The sequence below is a fragment of the Megascapheus bottae genome, chromosome 22 (assembly GCF_031878675.1).
Source record: "Megascapheus bottae isolate mThoBot1 chromosome 22, mThoBot2.hap1, whole genome shotgun sequence".
Lineage (NCBI taxonomy): Eukaryota > Metazoa > Chordata > Mammalia > Rodentia > Geomyidae > Megascapheus > Megascapheus bottae.
In genome coordinates, this window is record NC_143530.1 from 12,189,469 (window position 1) to 12,213,081 (window position 23,613).

At 50.1% G+C, this 23,613-nt stretch overlaps 1 protein-coding gene across 6 annotated transcripts in view; it reads right to left on the reverse strand.

Annotated features, from left to right (window-relative positions):
* Positions 1 to 23,613, reverse strand: part of Anks1a (ankyrin repeat and sterile alpha motif domain containing 1A) — a 143,098-nt gene that overhangs the window by 5,875 nt on the left and 113,610 nt on the right. For all 6 annotated transcript variants that reach the window (XM_090355840.1, XM_090355842.1, XM_090355841.1 and 3 more), the window contains 9 exons: positions 16,675 to 16,741; positions 11,165 to 11,271; positions 4,759 to 4,857; positions 3,899 to 4,051; positions 3,668 to 3,775; positions 2,593 to 2,754; positions 2,016 to 2,141; positions 1,619 to 1,690; positions 1,374 to 1,460 (listed from right to left, as the gene is read on the reverse strand). In XM_090355840.1, the coding sequence (XP_090211966.1) occupies positions 1,374 to 1,460; positions 1,619 to 1,690; positions 2,016 to 2,141; positions 2,593 to 2,754; positions 3,668 to 3,775; positions 3,899 to 4,051; positions 4,759 to 4,857; positions 11,165 to 11,271; positions 16,675 to 16,741 (981 nt within the window). The remainder of the gene's footprint in view (positions 1 to 1,373; positions 1,461 to 1,618; positions 1,691 to 2,015; positions 2,142 to 2,592; positions 2,755 to 3,667; positions 3,776 to 3,898; positions 4,052 to 4,758; positions 4,858 to 11,164; positions 11,272 to 16,674; positions 16,742 to 23,613) is intronic.

Here is a 23,613-nt window from a genome sequence, read left to right on the forward strand (position 1 = left end):
AATGAGAAGAGGGAGAGGCATCAGGGCATAAATATATGAAAAATAAGGAGTTTTCTATGGCCTTACACAAGACATGGTTTCTAGAAAGGAAGCTCATTGGAGTGACTTTCTCTTGAGCAGTACTTCTGGAGCACCGGGCTCCGTGAGGATGCCGGGAAGGCGCTTCACGTCTTCACTTCACTGTGCCGAGCAGCCCGGGCACTTAGGAGGCCAGGCAGCTATGGTCTAAGGAGGCCTGGCTACTGCATGAGCTCATGGCAAACCTTGATGCTGATTTGACAGACACGCAGAATGCAAGAGTTACAGTGTCATGGAGGCTTCCACTCAGACTGCAAAGGATAGACTGGAGGCCAGGCAACATATAGCACGGTCAGTGTTCCTAAAGACAGCCTCTGAGGAGGTAATGACATGGTGAGGGTGACGTTAAAGACATAATGGAGAGCCTAGGAAAGTAGGCATACCAGGAACACAAAAGGTCTGCTGAGGAAAGGCAGCAAACAGAGCCAGTCCAAGGGAAAGGCCATGTGGGTGAGGGTCAGCAAGGAGCCACAGGCTGCTCAGGTCTACTATGACGCCACATTCCCTCGAGCCAGCCTTGGAGCTACAGGATTTAGTGTTTGTATTGCTGGGTTTTGGTCTTGCTTATGAGGAAGTCTCACTTTTCCTTGCTATTATTCTGTTGCTTCCTTTTAGGATGGGAATGTTTATCCCATCCTTTTATTTATATATTTATTTTTATTGGTTGGTTGGTTGTAGGGCTTGAACTCTGGACCTGGGCGCTGTGCCTTAGTCCTTCAGCTCAAGGCTACCACCCTACCCCTTGAGCCACAGCACCACTTCCGCTTTTCTGGTGGTTCATTGAAGATAAAGAGTCTTACGGACTTTAGGGCCTGGGCTGGCTTTGAACCGCAATCCTCAGATCCATCATTTTACCTTGAGAATAGGTACTTTCTGATTTTTTTCCCCCCCCAGAAAAACATGTTAAGACTATAGATATTTACAGAGATGGACAAAATGCACCCACATTATGAGATGAACATCTTTTGTAGGCCAGTAGAATATCATGGTTTAGATAAGAGGTGGGCCTGGCTGAAGGAAGTATGTCAGTGGGAATTTTCTAATCCCTGGTGCTTCCTTGTTTCTCTCTGCTTCCTGGTCACCATGAGGTAAACAGCCTCTCTTACACGTTACCACTGCCATGTTCAGCCTCCTATAGACACGGAAACATGTATCCTAGAGATCATGGACTTAACCAACTAAAGACGGTGAGAAGCAAGAAATGCTTCCTCCCTTAAGCAGCTTTACTCAAGACATGGGTTCCAGTGGCACAATGTCTGACTAACGTCCATCAACAGTCATTGTGAGAAGCCTACCTTGTTGGAAGCATCGATGAACTTGACGCCTTTGTATGTGATGGACAGGATGATAGTGGGTATCTTCTTCATGTGCTCAGTGGATTTCTATAGGACACAGGGGAGGCCGTGAGAACGCCCACTGTCTGATTCACAGCCCCTCCCATCCTTCTATAGCATGAAGCATTGCAGGAGAGGGGGCTGGAGCTGAGCTTCCATCTTCTGCAGGCTGTCCTAGCCACCTCCTTCCCACACACACAACCTACCCGCATTTTGGCACAGGCGTCCTGTGTGGACTCTGTCCCTCGCAGATCTTTGATCAGCATGGAGCCTAGGTACTGTGGGAGGAGCAATGGGTTTAGTTATCTATACTGCCACTCAGGGTGACCACCCTAAGGGGTTGGCCTACTCCATATCAGGTGGTTACCTCTCAACTCCCCCCTCTTGCTCTAGCAGAAGAGCACCCCCTCCCCTCATTTTACTCTCTTGCTCTCTCTGTTTTTCCAGAGGCCTCTTTCCCTCCTCTTGGCTGTTGGGAATGACTGCTGTATTGAAGACAGCCTCTGGGCTCTGGCCTTGAGAGGGCCTGGGGACTTTGGGGGATTAGCTGGGAGGGAGCAGGGAGCTGGGAGCAAGGAAGCTGGGAGAGCAGGAACAACTCACATTGGCCTCATAGCCACAGGACTCAAAGATGAGTTTCTCCGGTTGGTGTTGCCAACTCTGCACAGGGGCATATGGGGCAGCCAGGCTGGGTGGCCGCAGGGTAAGCTTGGCTTCTCGGGGCTCCTCCTGTAGGACACACACCGTTGGATATGGATCACCGGCTCTAGGGAGGAGCTCACAGGTTCACTAATTGGCTCTATCACACAGTGATTGTGTGTGTGTGTGTGTGTGTGTGTGTGTGTGTGTGTGTGTGTGTGTGTGTGTGTGTGTGTGTGTGTGTACACAGGATGGGGTATGCAGGCCAGCAATCTTTGGCAAGCCACTGCAGGTCTCTGGAGCCCATAAGCAACACAGAGCCTCTCCTGAGAAAACTCTGTGCCCACCTGGGGGGCTGGATAATGGGAGGCAGGGCAGTCACAGAGGAGCTGTGGTGCTGTACCTGGGAGGGAGGAAGTCTGGGAGGCCTGGGGCCTCACACAGGGCATTGGATAGAGAGTGAGTGGAGCAGCCTGGCATGCCCTCCCAATCCTGATGCCAGTCTATCAGGGTACTGGAAGGCCCTGGCCTGCCTGCCCACCTGGATTCGGCAGCGTTCTCGAGAGGATGCCGTGGGGTCATGGAGACTGTCATGCCGCCTCCTGCCTGTGTCCCCTGAAGGCAGCAGCAGGTCTGCTGACCGCCCAGTGCAGGAATCATTCTGGCTCAGTGGGGATGATGTCTGGGAGATTAAATCTTGGCACTGAAAGCAGAGAAACCATGAAGTTCACACCACCAGCCTAGCCCCAGATTGGAGGCTTTAGGTAGTCCTGGGGACAGACTGGAACTGGGTATGGGAGACAGAAGAAGCAGAGCTAAGGGGTCAACAGCAGCTGACCTGAGCTGCACTGGGGAAAGATGGGCTGCAGGGAGAGAGCCACACCCACCCACAATCAGCAGACAAGAAACTACTTGTGGTAATCAAGATCTCTGCATTGGAGCAACATGGCAGCCACAGCCCCTGAGGTGAACAGGCTGCCACAATACTAATATCCAAGCTGCTGTCTGGCTTTTGGCTCAGGGCTGGCTTTGGCCTCCTCATGAATAGGAAGAAACAGTAGGAGCAACAGTGCCTGCCTTCTGAGGTGTAGGGCCAGTCTCCAGGCAGGGTTATATATTGTTTACCATCACAATATAGTCCTATCTGGCAGATTCCACATTGCTCAACCTTATCCCTCCCCTCTTCACAGCCAGGCTTGAACAATGTGTCATCTGTGAGGTTTTGAAAGTGTAGGTTTCTCCTAATCCTTTCCCTGGCGGGACAAATCCCAGAACTTGTGCCAGCAGGCTACATCCTCGCCAGGAACCCTCAGCTTTGTCTTGAGCTCCTGAACTATTGGGTACAGAACTGAATCGAATCCCCAGATGTACCTCCAGTCATTTCTGAGGCTACTTTATTTATTCCTATATTTAAACCTATCCTTGATCACCGGCCATTTCAAACACCTTAGGATATAATATGCAGGTGTCTAATTCATAAATAACCAGTTGTTTTGAGCCCAGTGAGAGAAGAGAGAAGGCAGGGACACCATCTTTTCTGCAGAGGTCATACTGTTTCTGAGAATTCCTAAAAATATGGAGCTTGGGCATGTGCGCCTTTTCCTCCCCTTACTCACTCTTAGCTGGGAGAACCTTGGGGGCTTCTGGGGAGGCTCCTCGTAGGGTCTGTCTGCAAGGGAGGCGATGATGCGCTTGCGGTGGCCCAGCAGGTGGACCTTCAGTACCTGGCAGTGAGCGGGAGGAAGACAGTCAGAGGTGACAGGACCTGTGGTCCCCCCGAGCCCGGCCTCCACCATGTGAAATCGCCAGAGGAAGCCATGCTTCAGGAGGGGAATACCGGCACTTACATTGACGAGCTCCAGCTCCCAGAGGTTCTTCACAGTGTCGATAGAGCTGTAGCCACTGGCCAGGAAGGAGTGGATATAGTCTTGTAGCCCCAGGGAGTCCAGCCAGGAGGTCACCGATGGGGGACTGTTCCCATCATAGCCTAGAGCCTTCACCTACAGACCAGGGGCAGGCAACAATACCTCAGATTCTTCGGATGGAAACTGAGGACCTAAGGGGGATCAGGCCAAGGGAGTGCCTTAGCACCTCAACTCCTTTGCCCTGGCATAGGCCTTTCTATCTCTGTTCTGAGAGGTGGGAGCAACCAGATCTGGGGAAAGGGGATTTGCAGATGAGATGGAGGAAAAAGTGCAGAATGCCTCCACTTGGGCTCTGAAGGGAATCACAGGCCTACAGAGACAAGACAGTGGTGTGTGCTGTGAAGTGAGGAACCAGGGAAACATGCGGATGGCCAGCAGCAGTGCCAAGGGGTAGAGGCCTGGGCACAACAGCTCCTGCACCATGGGGAGACAGCGCAGTCTCTGCTGCCTACTCCTCCAAGGCTTCTCTGGGGTCAGGATGGGCCAGCCTGGGCTCCTGTGACACACCAGGCTCCTTTACTGGGAACACCCCTCGATACTCCCCGGAGAGTCTGACAGGATGTGCATGGCCTCTCAATCCCTGCCATTTCCTAGGCCTGTGAGGTTGTGAGGAAAGGAACAGGGTTATGAGCCCCACTGGGCTGGAAGGAGGGCAGATGTTAGCTGCCGAGATCTAGATGCACCGCAGCCAAGCTTCTCCCAGTTCTTGGTCTAGGTGAGCCAGGGGGGATGGCACTGGTGCTGGCCCTGGCCTGGGCTGAGGCTGCGGTGTGGGTGGTCACCTTGGGCAGGGAGCGGGCAGCCTGTAGCAACTTCCGCCGGTGCTGTGCATCACTGATGCCAATCTCCCTCAGGTCCTGCTCTTCCATCACGTTAGACCCCTGGGCACAGAAAGGAGGACGTTAGGGTTTCTTGAACTGATGACTGTGGGGTCAGCTGCGGTGCATCTACATCTCAGGAAGGAAGACAGTGTAAGCTGTACTAGGATGAGAGTCTCAGTGCTCTCTCACCATCCCGAGGTTACCCAGGAACAGTGCCCCCAACCACCTCATTAGGATCCCGAAGGACATTCTAAGATCTTTAGGACCATGAGCCAGGAAAAGCAGGCCATCCAAGTATACATTCCTCACCACCAAGGCAGGGCACACAAGACGATGGCCACCATGGCAGGCAGCTTCCTGCCATTCTCAGAGCCGACACTGAGGCTCAGTCTGGGGGAAAGCTGCTTCCCATCCCCCAGGGAAAACTCCTGGGAGAGGGGATGGGGCTCTCTGTTGCTCACCCCAAATCTTATGAAGACAGAAAAGGGAAGAGCAGCTCCTCCAGCTGGCATACACTCATCCATCCGGGGCTCAGGGGTTTCTCAGAGCCAGCAGATCCCAAAGACAGCTATGGCTCCAAGGCTAACGGACTAGGTCTCCATATCCGAGTAACCCATGTCAGGGCTCCCACAGGCCAGGACCGCCTCACGGGATAAACAGTGAACTGCCTCCTGCCAGGGACTCGGTGCTCTGTGACTGCTGTTACATGCACCTGCCCACTGCTGTCTGGCTGAGCTGACCTTGCCTCTTCTGGGGCTCTGACACAGTTTCCACACGAACACTCCTCCCTCAACTCACAGCTGGTGACAGGAGATAGTCACACCTTCTTGATTTCCCCCCTCCAGGGAGAGGCTGTCTTGGTAAAAGCCATTGGGAAGAAGCACAGCTTTTCCCAGCTCTAGCTCCTGAAGCCTCTGCAGGTGGCTCCTGGCTGGGGCCTTGTGGAAGGTGCTCTCTGGGAAGGCCAGAGCAGACTGGAACAATTGGAACTGGCTCCTGAATTAACTAGCTGCCATCACTGTCACAACTACATGAAATAGCCTGTTCCTTCGCCATGTAAGCGGGCTAAGTTCAAGGGGGGCCCAAGAGCCCAGGAGGTCCTGGCAGCAGTGTCAACGTGGAGGATACTTGAGGAATTTAGTTCTCAGGTGATAAGATTTACATAGTCTAGGGTGCAGGAGGAATCTAGTATCCTTTCCAAGCCTCAGCTCAACCAATCTTGCTTTGGATTGGGCCCTATTTCAACTGGACACAGAGTTTCTGCACACAGCTGGCTCATACAGTGCTTGGTAGAGAGCTGGGTACTGAGACTGGCAAACTACACACAGCACAGCACCAGGGTGGCACTCTGCTCAGGATGGTGTCCCTTTGGACCTGGAAAGGAAGAATGCAAAGGAGGAGGTAAGGGAGGAGCCAGGGGCTAGGGCAGGAGCTGAAAGGGCACCTCAGGGATTTGAGGCCTGGATGGGAAATTTCACAGAAGCCAATGGAGGTGTGGGGGGGAATAAAAAGTGTCCTCAGACCCATCAAGGCTCACTCTAGTTCAACTATCAGCTCTCTCCAACATGGAGACTGTGGCAGAAGCCTGCCTGACAGGCGGCAGAAACCTGTGGAAAAAGAAGCCAAGAGGAGGAGCACGAGTCCTCCTGACTATGGACTAAGAAGTAACAGCCGTGGGGCCAGGAGCATGGCTTAGTGGTAGAGTGCTCACCTAGCATGCACGAAGCCGTAGGTTCGATTCCTCGGTACCACATACACAGAAAAAGCTAGAAGTGGTGCTGTGGCTCACGTGATAGAGCACTAGCTTTGAGAAAGCCCAAGGACAGTGCTCAGGCCCTGAGTTCAAGCCCCAGGACTGGCAGAAACAACAACAAAAAACAAGTAACAGTCTTGTCACCAAGTCTGTTTCTAACCCATCCCACGCCTGCCACGCTTGGGCTCATTTCCACATTCCCTTATCTACTCCAGCCCACCATATCAGCTCTGTCATGCTCAGGAGGCCAAGGTGCACCTGGACCCAGGAGCTTTCTGCCCATGAGGACCAAAGGACTGTACAGACCTCAGGACTCCCTTATATGCCATTTTAAGCTTGTTTCTCCTGCTTTACCAAGGGAGTGGCACTGGCCATGCACTATTCTCAACCCAGCTTCCTTTCCCACCACAGATAAGCTCTGCCCTTCTCCCCCAACCTGCCTTCTCTAGACTTTCCCCAAGTCCCAGGACCGACTCCAGGCCAGGTGTAGAGAAGCCTTGTAAGCTCAGGTTCTTCCCATCTCCTACTTAAGCACTAAGAACCTCCACCTCAGCCCAACATCTCGCTGCTCTACTGCTTTAGGTGCTGTTTCCCCATCTGGACCATAATATTCCTTAAAACAGATTACACCGGCCCTGGTGGCTCACACATGTAATCCTAGCTACTCAGGAGGCTGAGATCTGAGGATTGTGGTTCAAAGTCAGCCCAGGCACTAAAAAGTCCAAGAGACCTTCCAATTCATCACCAGAAAGCTGGAAGTGGCTCAGGGACAATGCCCAAGCCTCAAGTCTCATGATCCACCAAAAAAAAAAAAAAATCAAAACCAAAAAAACCTATAGCAACATCATATTACCTGCTGCTCTAACCTCATGTCCATTTATGGTAGGATGGGGAGAATGGACTATGCCTCAAAAAGGAAACTGAAGCTGTTCCTTTGCTACCCACTAAAAACATCCTGGCTTTTCTCTCACTTCCTATGCATAAATAGTGGATGTTTCTTTGTATAGCATTACTATCATATTGCAGCCAGTGCCAGCTACTCAGAAAGTTGAGATCTGAAGACTGTGATTCAAAGCCAGCCCGCAGAGGAAAGTCCAGGAGCCTCTTAATCTCTTAACCACAAAAAGCTGGAAATGGAGCTGTGGCTCAAGTGATAACCCCCTATATTGCATGGGTTTTAGGGGCTCCATTTTTCCACAAAGTGCTACTAGCATTACCTATATCAGGTATTCCTTCAAAACAGTTCTTTTTTAATTCTGATCAGTCATGGGACTTGAACTCTGAGCCTGGGTGTTCCCTGAGCTCTTCAGCTCGAGGCTATTGCCCTAGCCCTTGAGCCACCGTGCCACTTCTGCTTTTCTAGGGGTTAACTGGAGATAAGAGTCTCAAGGACTTTAGTGCCTGGGCTGGCTTTGAGCTGTGATCCTCAGATTTTAGCCTCTGAGTAGCTCGGATTACAGGCATGAGCCATCGTGCCTGGCCAAATCAGTTAAGGACTGTCATAATGCTCCAGCCTCAGGATCACCATCACCTATGTAGCCAGTGCTGCATACGCCAATGCCAGTGCGAGCCAGTAACTCAGAGTTACACGTGTGTACACTAATCACCATCTGCACTTTTTCCTATATCCTAAAAAAAAAAAGTTTCCTCTGATAAAATATGTGGTGGTAATGGAGCTGGCAATGGCATGCCCGTGAATAGGTTGGGATATGGGAGCCTTCCTGCACCTGTCCTCCTGGCTCTGGTGTGATATGATTAGGTCCCATCACTGGAAACCCTCACTGCCCTGGCCCTGATCTCTCCAAATCAAAAGCAAGATTAATAGAGAATTAAGCCCATATAAGACTCAAGAGGTCTAGAGGGCTGAAATGTGTTCTGTGTAGGCCCCCAAAGTGAGCTTAAGACCCATGGGCACAAGGTATGAAACTGACTCTGACTCAATATAAAGAATCTGAATCAAGCCTGAACAATGCAGTGAATGGTCTGCAACTTTGTACTGTGGTAACTCCTTGTCACTAGAAGACAGCAGGGTAAATTATTCAACTTCGGGCACAGGAAGGATGATCAGACCACATGACAGTAAAGTCCCTTTACCCGGAAATGGAGCTGCATGACATTATAGGGGCTGTCCTGTGCACAGCACGTGTTCCCAATATATCTGGAGCATCTGGTGGAATATCTCCAGGGTATTTCAGATCCAGGGGGAATATTCATATCTTACTGAAAACTAAACTGTGTGGAGAAGCACGACAGCTAACAGCTAACATGACAGAAATTACATCATGAGCAATGAGAGAATGTCTTTTTCCCTTTTCTCCCCCTCCTGGTTGCAAAGCTTAATCAGCTTTAGAGCCCATCTGGCAGTTCACATGCAATTACTCAGGATGCTGCGCATGGCTATGCAGGCTATCCAGGTATCTGAAGTAACATGACCAGCCAAGGGTATACTCAGCTTCCCTCCCTTTGCTATCCAACAAACCCCAAAGCCAGGAAGGGCTGTGCAGGTGGAATTAATTCTGCAGCAAGGGTCCTCATCTTGCCCAGGGCTACACCTCCCCAAATGCCCATTCAGCTGCTCTTTGGACTAGCCAGGCAAGAAGGCAGTTCTAGGGAGTCTTGGGGACTTTTAAGGGCTGGGAACTTAACCCTTTCCAAACTTACCAAAAGAGAGCTGAGAAATCAGAGCTCAGCCTCTGGAAGGGTAGCCTGTGATCTGATCATTCTCATTTGCCAATCAACAGGCAGTCTCATGAAAGGTGCACTTGGACAGGGAAAGCCCTGATAGGGGCCACCCAACCCACTCACTGGTTGAATCCATCTTCTCTCTCCCATTCTGACTTACTCTTTTTTTTTTCTTGCTGGTCCTGGGGCTTGAACTCAGGGCTTAGGCTCTGTCCCTGCGCCTCTCTGTGTTCAAGGCTAGCACTCTACCACTGGAAACACAGCACTACTTTTGGCTTTTTCTATGTAAGTGGTATTAAGGAATCGAACCCAGGGCTTAATACGTGTTAGGCAAGCATTCTATTGCTAAGCCATATCTTAGCCCTGTTTTTCTTTCTTAAAGAATATGGGTCAGTCAGGAGTTAGGGCATAATAACTACAAGTATACTTAGTTTAACTTTTTAAAAGAAAAATAAGAAGGGCTGGAGTTTGGCCTAGTAGTAGAGTGCTAGCCTAGCAATCACGAAGACCTGGGTTCAATTTCTCGGTACTACATACATAGAAAAAGCTGGAAGTGGTGCAATAGCTCAAATAGTAGAGCCCTAGCCTGAGAAAGCCCAAGGACAGTGCTCAGACCCTGAGTTCAAGCCCCAGCACTGGCAAAAAATAAAAAATGCTATTTTAAAACGTAAAGATTTTTAAAAGCTGAAGGATCACCAGCCTGAAGCAGGCTTTGGGAGGGTGGTTTGTTGCAGACTTCTTTTCCTGTCTTGGAGGCAGAAGTGGCTTGGATGAGGTGAGCAGTCCTGGCTCGGGATCTTCTCCAGGCAGGTACCAAACTCAATCTACACTAGCTCTGCTGAGTGCAGAGGGCAAGGTGGGAAGCGAGTGCTGGCTCTGACCATTACCCCACAACTGAGGTGCAGAGCACATGCACACAGCTGGCAACCTCTTCTTCTGGGGGAAGCTTATATCCTCAGGGGCTGTAAGAGTTGGGGTCAGACCTTCTGGAAAGGGGAGCAGGGCAGTGTGAGGATCACTACTCACTCACATCAAGCTTCCAAGATGATTCACATCTACTCCCTTGTACAAAGAGGCTATGTAACATGGCGATTAGCACATGGCCTCTTTCCCCAGACCACTGGCTGCATGTTTCTACTCTGCCAGTTACTAGCAGTATGGCTCTGGGCAAGTTGCTTAACCTCTGCACACTAGAACACCCACAAACATCAGCAGTCTCAGCGATTACTATGATGTCAAAGGCCCACTTCTGGGAATGCTGAAGCTCGTGGCTTGGCCAGTGCCAGAGCAATATCTTACAGAGCATCCAGAGGAAGGACAGTGATGGAGCCTTGTTCTGAGTCACTTTTTAGAATGATGGAGGCAACAGAGTTTCAGCTGGGTCCCTACTCCACAGGCAGCCAGGGAGACCCCACTGTGTTCTCAAAGAATGCATAAGGACACCTCAGCAAAGCAATCAACCAGCCTCCCCCAGTGCACCTCAGAGACCAGGAGCACATGAAGTGGTGCAGCCCTGGCCTCCATCCCAGGGAATGGGCCAGAAGGAGTCTTTGCCTCTGTGATAATTCACTAACTACAAAGTCTAGGAATCCTTGGTCTCCAGGATATACAGTCATCCTGGGAATCTGGTAGGTCACCGAAGATCCTGGTACAGCATGTGGCCTGAAGTTTGAGGAGACCATGGTGGAGGGTCAGGGTCTGGGCAGGGACACTCCTGAGGCTCTCCTCAAGGGTGTCAGGGAGAAGGGATCCGTGTCTGGGATGCAGGCACAGGGATTTAGCTGACTTCTTGGAGTCCACATCACCTCTGTTAGCTCTCACCTGGGACATACAGCTATGTACAGTTTGAAACTCCAGCAGGACTGGGGAGACCAGGAGGCACCAAGGAGCACCAGTACCAGCCTGGCTGCAAAGTGGCCTGTAGGCACTTACCAGAAAGTGGACATCGTCAAAGCCGTTCAGAAGCAGCTTGCTCTCATACTGCTGCAGCCCGATCGACTCCAGCCACTCCCCGACGCTCTGCTCCAGCGTCCGAGAACCTGACGAGAGAGGAATCGGCAGACGCTTGAAAAGGGAAAACCCATTAAGGCGGTAGCAGCGGCACTCAGAGGAAGACAGATGGCACTGCCACATCATCGTCATTACCATAAAGCAGCCAAACTATGTACAAGAGACCACAGAGCAGCAGACACGCAGCTCGTCTTCCGTGTGCGGGCCAGGGACAGGACCGCCCGGCACCACACACAACTACCCCACCTTGGGTGGCTGCTGCCCACTCACACCCCGGGGGTCAGAGCTGCTCCTGGGCCACTGTGGCACATGCACAATCTTGCCCCCAGGTCAGGGGAAGCCAACCCCAACAGTCTCGGGCAGCTCCTCATCAGTGTTCACACTGAGGCGTGGCACAAAGTCTGTCCCCACAGGCACTAGAGGGGGCCGGGGGAAGCTCCTAAGGGTTGTGCAAGCCTGGCGGCTCCTCTCATCCATGCAACTTCTGGAACCCCTTGAGGGGCAAGTTCTGTGACCTTGAAGCAGAAACTGGTCAGGAGAGAGCACACATCTTCATGCAGCTGAGGGACACAGGCACACAGCGAGGGCTCCAGGAAGGAAGCAGCGGCGGCTGTTCACAAGGACCCAGCACATGCAACACAAGCAGCACAGAACACGGCAGGGGAGAAAAGAGACTTTTACTTGTTTTCCCCCAGCAGTCTCGGAATAAGCAAACCATTGCCCCGGCCCTGTGTTTCAGAGGCTCAAGTCAGCCAGGGGCCAAGTGAGGCACAAGGGCCAGGGTGCAGGACCAGGTTCAGGTGTGGCTCTGCTGCGACAGCAGCATGGTGCTCCACCGGACTGTGTGGCTAGAAGATTAGGGCCCATCCACGGCTAGACTGGTGGCCAGTGGGCGCAGCATCTCTGGGGCCAGGGCGCTGACTGAAGAGCTGCCTTCCTGGGTTGGGCTGGCTTCCAGGGGCTGGGCATTCATTTTCTTCCTCTGATAGTGGCTGTTCTGGGACTTGCTTGCCTTGCTCCAGTAAAAAGCAGGCAGGCAGATTCAGTTCTTGGCTAAAGACGAGAAAACCCAACCAGATAAGAGAGAGAAAAGGAATCGGTTCTGTTAGCCGAGCTGCGGCAGCTGAAGTCTATTCACATTCTGGGGTGCTCTTTCTTTGGTTGAGTGATAAAGACACAGCTGCCTTCCCGGGTCTCCAGATCTTGTCAGTCTCTTCTCTGGATGACATTTATTTGCTAGGCTCTTTGGTCAGGACAGAGATTGTGGCGATGAAGAGGAACAAAAGTTCAGCCTTTCGCTGGATGTTCTGAGCCGAATGCCTTTACCCCCCACCTACTTCTCTGGTTCTTATGGCAAGAACAGGTAAAAGGAGGAAAAGGGAAAAGGGGAGGGGAAAAAAGAAGGTTCAAGGCAGGAAAAATAATTAATCACAAAAATATCACCTCCAAGGAACTCTTGACACGATGAAAGCCATTCTGCCATTCCCCGGGCACTCTGCCCTTCAGGGCAGGACAATGCAAGTTGCTTGGTTATCTTAAGAAACCCTCTGCCTCCCCTCCTATGTCCTCTGCAGAATAGATAGTAGTCAGCAAGCCAGTGCCCTCTGGATACAGCTGCAGCAGCCCTCCAGGGCGCCGAGTCTAGGGGCTCATGGAGTGCCCCTGCCCTTGAACGGGGAAGACGCTCCAGGAACCTAAGCGGCAGGCTCTTGAATGTCCATGAAGTCCCGTGGTCCCAGCTGCTGATTCATTCCTGCTTTAATCCCCCAGTCCGGCAGCTGTGGTCCTGCCTGCTGCTGGTGAGTGTGCGCTCATAGAGCCGCAGCACAATGCTTTGTCTAAAGGCTCCTGGGCTCCACGCTGCCTGCTGCCAGCTCCACAGTCCTTGCTCTTTCTCATGTCTGGCCCTCCCCTCCCTTCCCTCCCGCCCTCCCCCCCTTCTATACTCAGGAAAATACATCAGAGATCGGACATCGGAACAGAAGCTGCCGCTGCCACTGCTGCTGCTGCTGCTGCTGCTGAGGGAGGAGAAAGCAGACCAGCATCAGAGCAGGGTGACAGGTTCCCGGTGTGTTGATGATACAAATGCAAACCTGAGGGAAGATGATGAGACTTCTGAGCTGAAAGGGCTGAGCTGGAGGGGATGAGAACCCCTTGCCCAGAGAATAGAGAGGATGGTTCCTGTTGCTTTGGCCAATAGTTTCTAGGACTGCCAAGACAGAGGACAGAGGAATGACACTGTCTAAAGGCACAGTCCAGGGTGAGGGGCGGGGGGGGGGGGGGAACTTTCCACCTGCCACTTTAAGGAAACAAAACAAGGCGGATGCTCCTGACATTCCTCAGGTGAGTGTACCAAACAACTGGTAAGGAGGGAATGGCAAGCCTCCCCCCAGGAGAAACACCATGCCCAGACAAGAACACAGACATTCTGGAAGTGACAGCAAGGGACATGAACAGCCAGGCCTAGGGGAGACCAGGACCAAATCCAGGAATGCTAGAGAGGGACAAAAAAAAGGCCACATGTAGACAGGGACCTTGTCACCCTCTAAGTATCCTGTGAGGCACCAGTGTCCCAACAGGCTGCATTGGCAGAGAATAGGCTTGTGTCTGGGGTAATCAGACCTCGGAAGGATCTGTATTTAACAGTAAAACCAGGATGACTTTAGCAAGCACCAAGTCCAAGAGAAGCAGTTCCCTTCTGCCTGACAGAGCAGGCCTTAAAGGAAAGCCAGAATGCTCTGCAGGGGAGGGAAGCTTTATGGCTCCTGGACTCCTGGGAGGTGGCAGAAGGATGAGTGAACTGTAAACATGTCTGTAGGGGATTCAAGGAACTAACTCCACTCAGTGCTGGAGGCCAGGGGTCCCCAAACAGTAGGAGGACCTCCAATCCCTAAAGGACCCTTTACAAAGCTGGACATGCTGAGCAGCCTCGTGCTTGGCTCGGGAGGCCTGCAGCAGGGCCGGCATCTCTTCCAGCTGCCGATGCTGGAGTGTAGGCCTCTTTCCCCATCTGTACACCCAAGGACAACTGAACTCCAATGCCAACCACTCAAAGTCAATAGTCATTAATGCTTTGGTTTGAGCTAAAAAATGGTTCTCTCTGAGGAACTGGGCACAGCTCCTTGTGGCTCCGTCAGAGCCCACAGGCATGAGCCAGCCTCTGTATGCTCCTTGGCCCAGTAGTGGTATAGATATTGTAGGCTGGGCCTTTCTCTGCAGTACTGCAAGAGACCCCCATCTTGGTGGTCCCCAGCATGTGCTTGCTTGCCCTGGATTTCCCTAAGCAGGGGTATAGGAGGGAGGCTCTGGAAAATAAGCAGTCAGCTAGGTGTCAGGGGCTCATGTTTGTAATCCTGGCTACTCAGAAGGCTGAGATCTGAGGATTGCAGTTCAAAGCTGCAGATACAAGACTCCAGCTAGTCTCCAATTAACCAGCAAAGTGCCAGAATGGAGCATCAGCCATGAAGAAAAATGCCCAAGGCCCTGAGTTCAAGCCCTAGTACAAGAAAAAAAGGAGCCGGCGCGGTGGCTCACACCTGTAATTCTAGCTATTCAGGAGGCTGAAATCTGAGAATGGCAGTTCAAAGCCAGCCTGGGCACTAAAAGAGCTTGAGAATCATCTCCAATTAATCATTAAAAAGGGGAAAGTGGGGCTGTGGCTCAAGGGGTAGGGTGGTAGCTTTTTGAGCTGAAAAGTTCAGAGACAACACCCAGGTCCAGGGGTAGGGTGGTAGCCTTGAGCTGAAGAGCTCAGGGACAGTGCCCAGGCCCAGATTTCAAGCCCCATGACCCACAAAAAAAAAAAAAGAAAGAAAGAAAAAAGGAGGGAGGGGAGGGGAGGGGAGGGAGGGAAGGAAGGAGAGCTCTCAGACCAACTGTGTTGGGGTCCAGAGCCAATACCACTCAAACCCCATGGGTGGGTGGGACTAGGCAGCAAGGGAGAACTCAGTGCTACCCTTGCTCAGGAGAAGGCTCTTCCACAGGGGCCTAGCCAATCATATCTAAGAATCTACGGTCTGCTTCTGACTCAAAAGAGCATAAGGAAGTTCAGCTCCTGCTCCCTGGACACAGAGGAGGCAGGAAAGCAGTCAGTGGCCTCAACTGAACTGAATGTTCTTCATTCCATTCCAGCCCTGACTGTTTCCTGACACAGCGATGAAAGTGCCATCAGTGTCTCGGTTCTGAACATCTATTTCCAGCAAAACACTTGCCCTTTGGAAAAGTCTTCACAGGACAGTGGAGTATCCTGTGAAAGTGTCCTGCCTGGAAAAGGTTCCACAGGCTCCTATCCAGGAGAGCGATGTGGATGACAGCATAGTTCACTCGTGTCAGCTTAGTGAGTTGTCACACATGGCCAAACTCAGCACAGCCCCTCTGCTAGAACCCAAGAAGCAAGGTGGCTGAAGGGAGGACTCTCAAGACTGAAAAGGAAGAACCATAATGGTAAGACAAGCCAGAGGAACAGACACCTGTTTCCAAGTGTGATGGCTGCTCTGACAAGCACTTTAACGACAACTCCCCGGCAGAAAAAACCAAACCAAAACCAAAAAAATACATGACCCCATCATCAAGGGAACTCAGCCTAGCTGCTTTCCTGGTCCCATTTCACATGAAGATGGAGACAGACCCCATCTCAAGAGCACAGACATGATGGCCAGGAGTTTGGCCTAGTGGTAGAGTGCTTGCCTAGCATGCATGAAGACCCGGGTTCAATTCTTCAGTACCACATATATAGAAAAAAGTGGTGCTGTCCTTGAGAAAGTCCAAGGACGGTGGTCAGGCTCTGAGTTCAAGCCTAGGACTACCTTCTTCCCCTGCCACAAAAAATTAGCAAGAGCACAGACAGGAAAAGAGTGGCTAAAGTAGCAGTGAGTGACACGTGGTAAAGATGGCAGATGACTGCAAAAACTGTAAAACAGGAACAGACACAGGAGGAAATAGAAAAGTCAACTCACTAGCCTGACACACAGACACAATTTGAATCCCCTGGTTCAGCCCCACACTCTGCCACTACCACAGATGAGGCAGACAACAACCATGTGACCATGACAAGTTGGCACCAGAGCCACCTTGGGAGCTGAGGATACCCGCACTATGACCAATTGAGCAGTTTGAACCAATCTGATGAAGCTTATTCCTTAAAAAATAGCAAACATGGAACAATTAATCATTAAACCACTTTCTTTTTGGAAGGCAGCCTCAGATTCAACTTACTCTCTTTCCCCTCCAATACGTACAAGGAGTTGATCCAACAATATCAGCATGGCAGCTGTCCACACATGGGAGAAGCTAACTGTAAGAGCACTCTGCTATCTACAGCGCCCCGCCCCCTGCCCCCTTCCAAACACTTGGTCTTGTGCCAGAAGGAAAACCTGATCCTGGAAGAGCCAGAGACCCTGTTCCATAGGGGAAATGGCTGGCTGGTACAGTACCTGAGATCTTCTGCTGTTCCTGAGAAAAGTCAATCCCTTCTCCAATCGAACTCATGATCTTCTCAATCTGAAGTGGAAGGAAGAGAAACAAAGAGGTCAGGCAGGCAGGCTTAGGATCAGTATTACCAGCTTATCACCAGTGTCACCCAGGCTGCCCTCTCAGACTTGGACACACGAAGGTCAAGTGCCAACATGTGCACCATCAGAACCTCAAGAATAGCAGCCTTTCTCCTGCCTAGCCTGCCGGTGTGAACAATTGGTCTGAAGGAGATGGTAACAAGTTGGGCTCCATTACTAAAAAATGCCAAAGAGCCTCCCTTTCTGGGCATTGGTGTATCATTCCCAGCCCTAGAAGAGTATGGGTAGAGGGGGTACCTTTAAGCCAACCCTGTACAATTCACTGCTCAAGCTGGAATTTTAATTCCCTGAGAGAAGAGCCTGTGCTAGTTTTGTTCCACACCACACCCAATTGCCTCCAGTTGTGCTTGGCAAACTGCAAACATTCTATAGAAAACTGACACTGTACGATCGCCAGCTAGGGGTGTGTACAGGGCACCTGCACATAGGAACCTCCCTCTTGCTGCCTGGAGGCCAGCATTTGTGGATAGAGCTCTGCTCGAGAGGAGAAGGGACACAGATACTCCCTTCCCTGGACCACAGCAGAGGCAGCAGACCCCAAAGGATCCATATGTCCCCAGCACCACCCCTGGTTCAGGCCACCTGTCCCAGCCATCTGGCTTTGGTCACTCTGGGCCAGGCCTGAGCCCTATACCCCGGGAAACCTGGCCAAGGACGAGTCCAGACAGTCAGGAGGAACCGCCTTCTCCTTCTCCCTTCCCCTTTCTACTTGGGTTGCAGTGATAATGAGCTCATTCACTGTTATTTTCCAAAGAAATTAAAAAGAGGACTTTTTGTACCAGGACTTGGATGCTTTTTCCTCTAAGTGCAAGTAAGAAGCCTGAGTCTAACAATCAGAAAAACAACTCTCCAGCCAGCCTCCAGCTGGCAGACAGGGAGGCCCCAGCTGACACCCAGCAGAAGAGCACGAAACAAGCATCACCTCTCTCCTGAAGCCAAAAACTCTGCAGGTATTTTCCGCCAACCATAGAAATGATGGGGCCTGTCTGTGAACACACTAAAATCTCCCAGAGCTCAGCAAAAGCACAGGGAAGCACAATAGTTATATCCTATGGAGGACATGGGAGGTGCTTCTACTCAGGCCCCAGCAGTCCAGAGACAGCCTCAGTATAGGCTAGGACTGATTGCCCCTGGGGAAAAACCACCCTATTAGGCAGCCCTTTCTTTAGCCCTGGCCATTTCAGAGGTAAATGAGTACCTTCACCCCCAAAGCCTCCAGTCACGCCTACAATCCTGGCTACTCAGGAAGCTGAGATCTGAGGACTGCAATTCAAAGCTAGCCTGGGCAGGGAAGTCCTTGAGAGTCATCTCCAATTAACCACCAGACAACTGGAAGTGGCATTGTGACTTAAAAGTGGTAGAGCACTAGCCTTGAGGGAAAGAATTCAGGGACAGCACCCAGGTCCTGAGTTTAAGCCCCAAGACCAGGAAAGAAGAAAGAAAGAAAGAATAGTTATTATTCAAAATTCAAAAGATACAACACTCAAAAGGCTGCTCAGTGCCCGGCCTCCCTCCTAACCAGGCCTCACCGCTGCTAGTTCCCTCTGGAGCCAAGTGATCGACTCAGTTTCTCATGGGTCCTTTTATATTGCTTCTGCTCAAATACATCGACACGTTCCACTTGCCCCCCACAAGACATTCCACATGTGCACTTCAACATCATGCTTCTGCTGCTGAACAACAGATCTTGAGATCTTTCCACAGTTCACAACCATTTTTTCTCCTAATGGATAAGCCACAACATTGGTGTATGGTAAAGTAATTTATTTAACCAGTTCTCTAATGGACACGCAGTTACTTTCCAGTCTTTTCTCATTCTAAAAAGCACTACAGTGAATACTATTTTACACATGGCTTTGTACACATATGTAGGTAGACCTACAGAGTAACGCCTGTGTATTTTTTGAGGTTCCCTGGGACACAGCACTGCAAGAGCCAGAAGCAGGTTCCAGGATTCCATCTCCCACCCTATGCCAATTTTGGTAAAGGTCTTCTAGAAATGGAGTGCTTCCTAGTTCAGCTCATTAAGTCACCCCATTTGCAGAAAGTTCCTGTTCAGAACATTTTTTTTCTTACAGCTTTTTTTTGTTGTTGTTGTTGTTGGTTGTGGGACTTGAATTCTGGGCTGGGCACTGTCCCTGAGCTCTTCAGCTCAAGCTACATATAGCCTAACCTCTTGAGCGTCAGAGCCACTTCCAGTTTTCTGGTGGTTAATTGGGGATAAGAGCCTCATAGACTTTAGTGCCTGGGCTGGCTTTGAACTGAGATCCTCAGATCTCAGTCTCCTGAGTAGCTAGGATTACAGTCATGAGACACCCGCTCCTGGCTACAGATTTAAATTGCTCCCTGTGACTTCAACAGCACAGTGCCTGTCTTCCTGGACCACTTTCTCTTCCATTGAAAAGACTTATAGATATTCTTCTCTTCTAGGCTAAGCTACTCCATGGGCTACACAGTCCATCCTGACACTAGTGATACACCAGAGCCAGTTCTCAGAGCGAGGGCTAGTTAATGAGGTTATAGAGCCTTAAAATGGCAATAAGTAGTTTCTTAAATAATCTGCCTATTTGCCTCCTTCTTCCTTTCTTATGACACCTGTAGGCAAACACAAGGCTGTTCCAGGCAAGGAGACTTCTGACACAGGGAGAAGGGAACTTATTCCTGGAATAGCTCCATCAAATTGGGTCTCTCTCCAAGCCAAAGGGGGTATGTAGATGTGTTAGAAACACTACTGCAAGCACCTTGATAGCTGAAGTTATATTTCCTTCCATTTCACCCCTTGAGCCTAGTACCCAGTAAACAAGCAGTCTATTGATTAAATGAATGAATTGTAGGTTTCATTTATCTAGACCCAGCAATGAAAAGTTACACACAAAAAAATACTAAGGGTAGAAAGAGCTGAAACGAAATGGTGACTCTAAAGTATTCTTTGAAACAATGTCAAGCCGCTTATATTATGTACTTTATAATCACTACCACTTACTATCCTAGCCCCGGTGGTCTCTTAATTCTCTTCCCCTGGTTGCCCAGTTCCTGAGATTTTGCCAGAGGATTGTCTGATACGAGTGATCTTGCTGTTTCTCCACCCAGCTCCTTCCCAGTTTTCACCACATGCCTTTACAAAGGCTGCAAGTCCTGGTTCCCACAGCTTACTCCCTCAGAAGCCGAATGGGTTCTAGAGTGCAGAGCAGCTAGGAAATGCTATCAAGGGCTTTCAAGCAGTTTTACCCAACCTTGGACATGTGCTTTACAGTTCTGTGGACTGCCACAGCCAGGTCAAGCTGAGAAGACTCTAGTTTACAGTAGAACACTAGATAGTTTACTGACAGCCTGTAATCCAGAATCCTTTTTTTTTACAATCGGAACCCGCTAAAATGGAAGCTTACAGGAGTTGCAGGCCTATCTGAGCCCACAGCCCAGGCTGAAGACTAAGGAGATCTGAAACTCACCTTTATCTTATCATCTCACAGCCAAGCCAGGAGAGAAAGAGACCGTGACTGCTTTAGTCTACCAAGAAGAGTGAGCATCAAGAGACAGCATGCAGACCATTCTGATCTACATACTTCATGGATGTGAACCACTCAGGTTGCGCTGAGAAATAATCTGATTAGGCTGCCTTCTCAGTAACATCTACCTCTTAGGGGAAGAAGAGGCAGATGGAATGTAATGGAAGGGTAGGCTTACTATTCTCTGCTTTTTCTGTTTGGATGACATTTTTGAGAAATAGCAGTGCTTTAATACTGCACTTCTCTTGAACTATGATAGAAAATGTGCATTCATGTTGGTTAAGATAAGGCCTAAAAAGTTAGCACTATAATAGATTCTTGTATTAAAGTGCTTAGAAACGTTCTATTTTCAGGAAATATGCAGGGTGATTCTGTTTAGACTTTCTCTCCCATCAGGACTGTATAAAACATATTATCCATATGGCTGGGGGGAAAAAAGCAAAACAAACACTGGCGATACTGCTGCTCAAGCCATCTGACACCTGCTGCAGAGCCATGGGATCTCAGAAGCCTGCAAGCAAATGGAGGTGAGCTTGTCTACGGACGGGCCTCCTCCCTGCACCCCACCTAGCTGTGGGGCCTCTCAGATGGTGCTAGGCTTTTCAAATGACACCGAGAATGCATGGGGTAGGAAAGAAAACTTTCCCTAGTTTCCATGAGTCTTCTGTGCTCCCAGGAACACCAAAGAAATATGCCTTCCAGGAGGTGATATGAGTTAGAAGTGACGGCTATGCCCATGGTACCTAGAGTCGGGGTTTCATGGAGAGGAAAAGGGAGGAAAAGGGAAGGAATTGCTTTCTTCTACGTTCCTTTGCACAAATATCAAAGGTGATGTTTCTGTAATTTACCAATAACTGAGTTGGCTCCTGACATCTTTCAAACCAAACCCGTTTATGCTGCCCAGGAGCTGTTGGTACCCTAGGACCTGGTGGCCAGATGGAAAACATGTATCTGTTCCCTTGGGTCCATCCCCAGAGTTGGAGACACCTATATCTTCTCTTCCACCCCAACTCTTAGGACCTCACTGGCAGAGACTCAGTCTGCTTTGCACTGGCTTCTGATTCTCTGTTTCAATGGCGTGATCCAGGACACAGAGGAACTCTCAAGGGCAAGACCCACTTCTCACAGTGCTTCTCTGACTTGTACAGAGCTGGCACTTACAGGTGTTCCATCAATGAACAGAGAGAGTGCCTATGGGTTAAATACTCTCACCAGGCTGGCCACTAATACACTAGTAGAGAAAGAGGGGAAGGTAGCCAACACACCTTAGAGCCAGTCTGGATTCTCTAGCCCTCCCTCTCCTTCCATTGTGAAACTCCGCAATTCTCAGTGGCCCTGGGCAATCCTGCCTAGTCTACACACACACACACACACACACACACACACACACGGACTCCCAATCTGCCTGCCAGTGGCACTGCTCACACTTCTGCTAAGTGCACAGGCAGCCAGACCTCCAGCGGATTAAGCCCTCTGCTGCGGTGCACTAAGTGGCAGGTCTTCCCCTCGGGCTCAATGGCCTTGCTTGGACAGCATGTGCAGGGCTGAGGAACTGAGCCTTGACTGCCTTAGGCTCCCCGATGCTTACCTACCCAGCACTGACTGGATACTGGGCTGTGTAGGCACCTGAAGGATGCTCATGGCTGCATTCCCAGCACAGAAGCCACATAAGAATTCATCGCCAGTCTCCTGCTACCTCCTAGCAGCAGATAGGAGACTCTCAACCTAGAGTGGGCTTTGATTCCACTTCTGAAGAAGGGTCACTTATCAGGGGCTTGGTTAGTTTTTTTCTTTCCCTTTAGGACTAAATTGCACAGGGCCTCAGCAAAGACAAAGACAGACTGAAGTAAATTATTTGTCCTTATTTCCTAACCTTGTCAACTGCTTTTAGAGGGAAGAGGCAAGGCAGGGTGGGTGAGGGGGATTTGTCAGAGGAGATGAATAAATATCTGCCAGTGGGCTCAGGGCTGCCCTTTCCAGACAGGCTGGACTGGCATTCCACTAACAATGAGTAACCTCTCCACAAGCAGGCTGCTGTTCTCAGCCTCATTTGTCTCAGCACAGGAGGGCACTCAGATGGTTACCATATTTATTGTTCTATTTCCCCACTGGAATCCCTTTTCTTCTCCATTTTCAACTAGGCTAGGAGATGACAAAGCTGTTTTATTTCAAAAGTGATTTATCCTTCCAGGACAAAAAGCCTGCCCTCAGTGCTTACCGTAGGCTGGACTGGAAGAAAGGGAACTGACAGGAGCACTCAGTTTCCTAACCTTAATCTGAATCTCCATAGTCTTGGCTCACTAGGCTTTTAGCTTCCATACACCTGGAGGAGGCTGATACTGACTGGCTCAGAGCAGCTCCCAACCACAGCCACTAGCAGGCCCTTTCCCACTCAAGGTGAGTTCCTGTCATATGGCAGGAACATAACAGAAAGGGAACACATGACCTTCTCCTACCAGAACACACGACTCTAAAAGCAACCGTTAGCTCAAAGTCCAAAACGACTGCTGAAAGAAAAGCTGGGAAGCCTAGATTCCAGTTACCTTTATTAATGCTTACCATAGAAGCATGCTATATGCCCGGTACTGGCTTTAGTAAGTGGGACAAGAACTGAAATGATTAATGAGGATTACGTTTTGAGTTCTGGTCCAATTTACACAATCTCCATCTAGGAGCAGGTTCTGTTTTTTGGCATGGGTGAGAGGAGCAAGGAAAAGCACACAGCCCTCAGGTATAACTACCTCCATTCCACTGGGTCAACTGCCTCGTGTTACTTCCTGCATTCCCCACTTAGCTTTTCCTGGGTTTAGCTCTTTATCAGGCAGAATTTCATGACAGTGCTGTACTTGGTCTAGCTATGGATACAAATGGCCAGAAAAATCATGCTATAGTTCCATGCAGACCATTTCCACAGCAATGCGGCCCCAGCAAGCACCTATGTCCATCAATCCTTACGAGCCACAGGGCAGCACCCCGTTAAATATCCTTAAGATGTGAAAAGATATATGCCAAATACAAGTAAACCCCTAATTATTTCCAACTTATGAGATACGAAGGAGTTAGGTATGTGAAGCTGACAGAGTCAGAGTTCAAAATTCCTCCACACTGGTTCCATTGATATACAGTTCTAAAAGTAACTGACAATGGGGGAAAAAAAATCAGAAGAGGGGGTGTCAGGAGAAGGGCACCATCTTGAAATGCATCAAAAAGTAGCATAGACTGTTAAATTGTTGAATGCAGGGTTCCTGGATGAATGGCGTAAAGCAAATATAGCGAGGTCCTGGCTATATGAGAA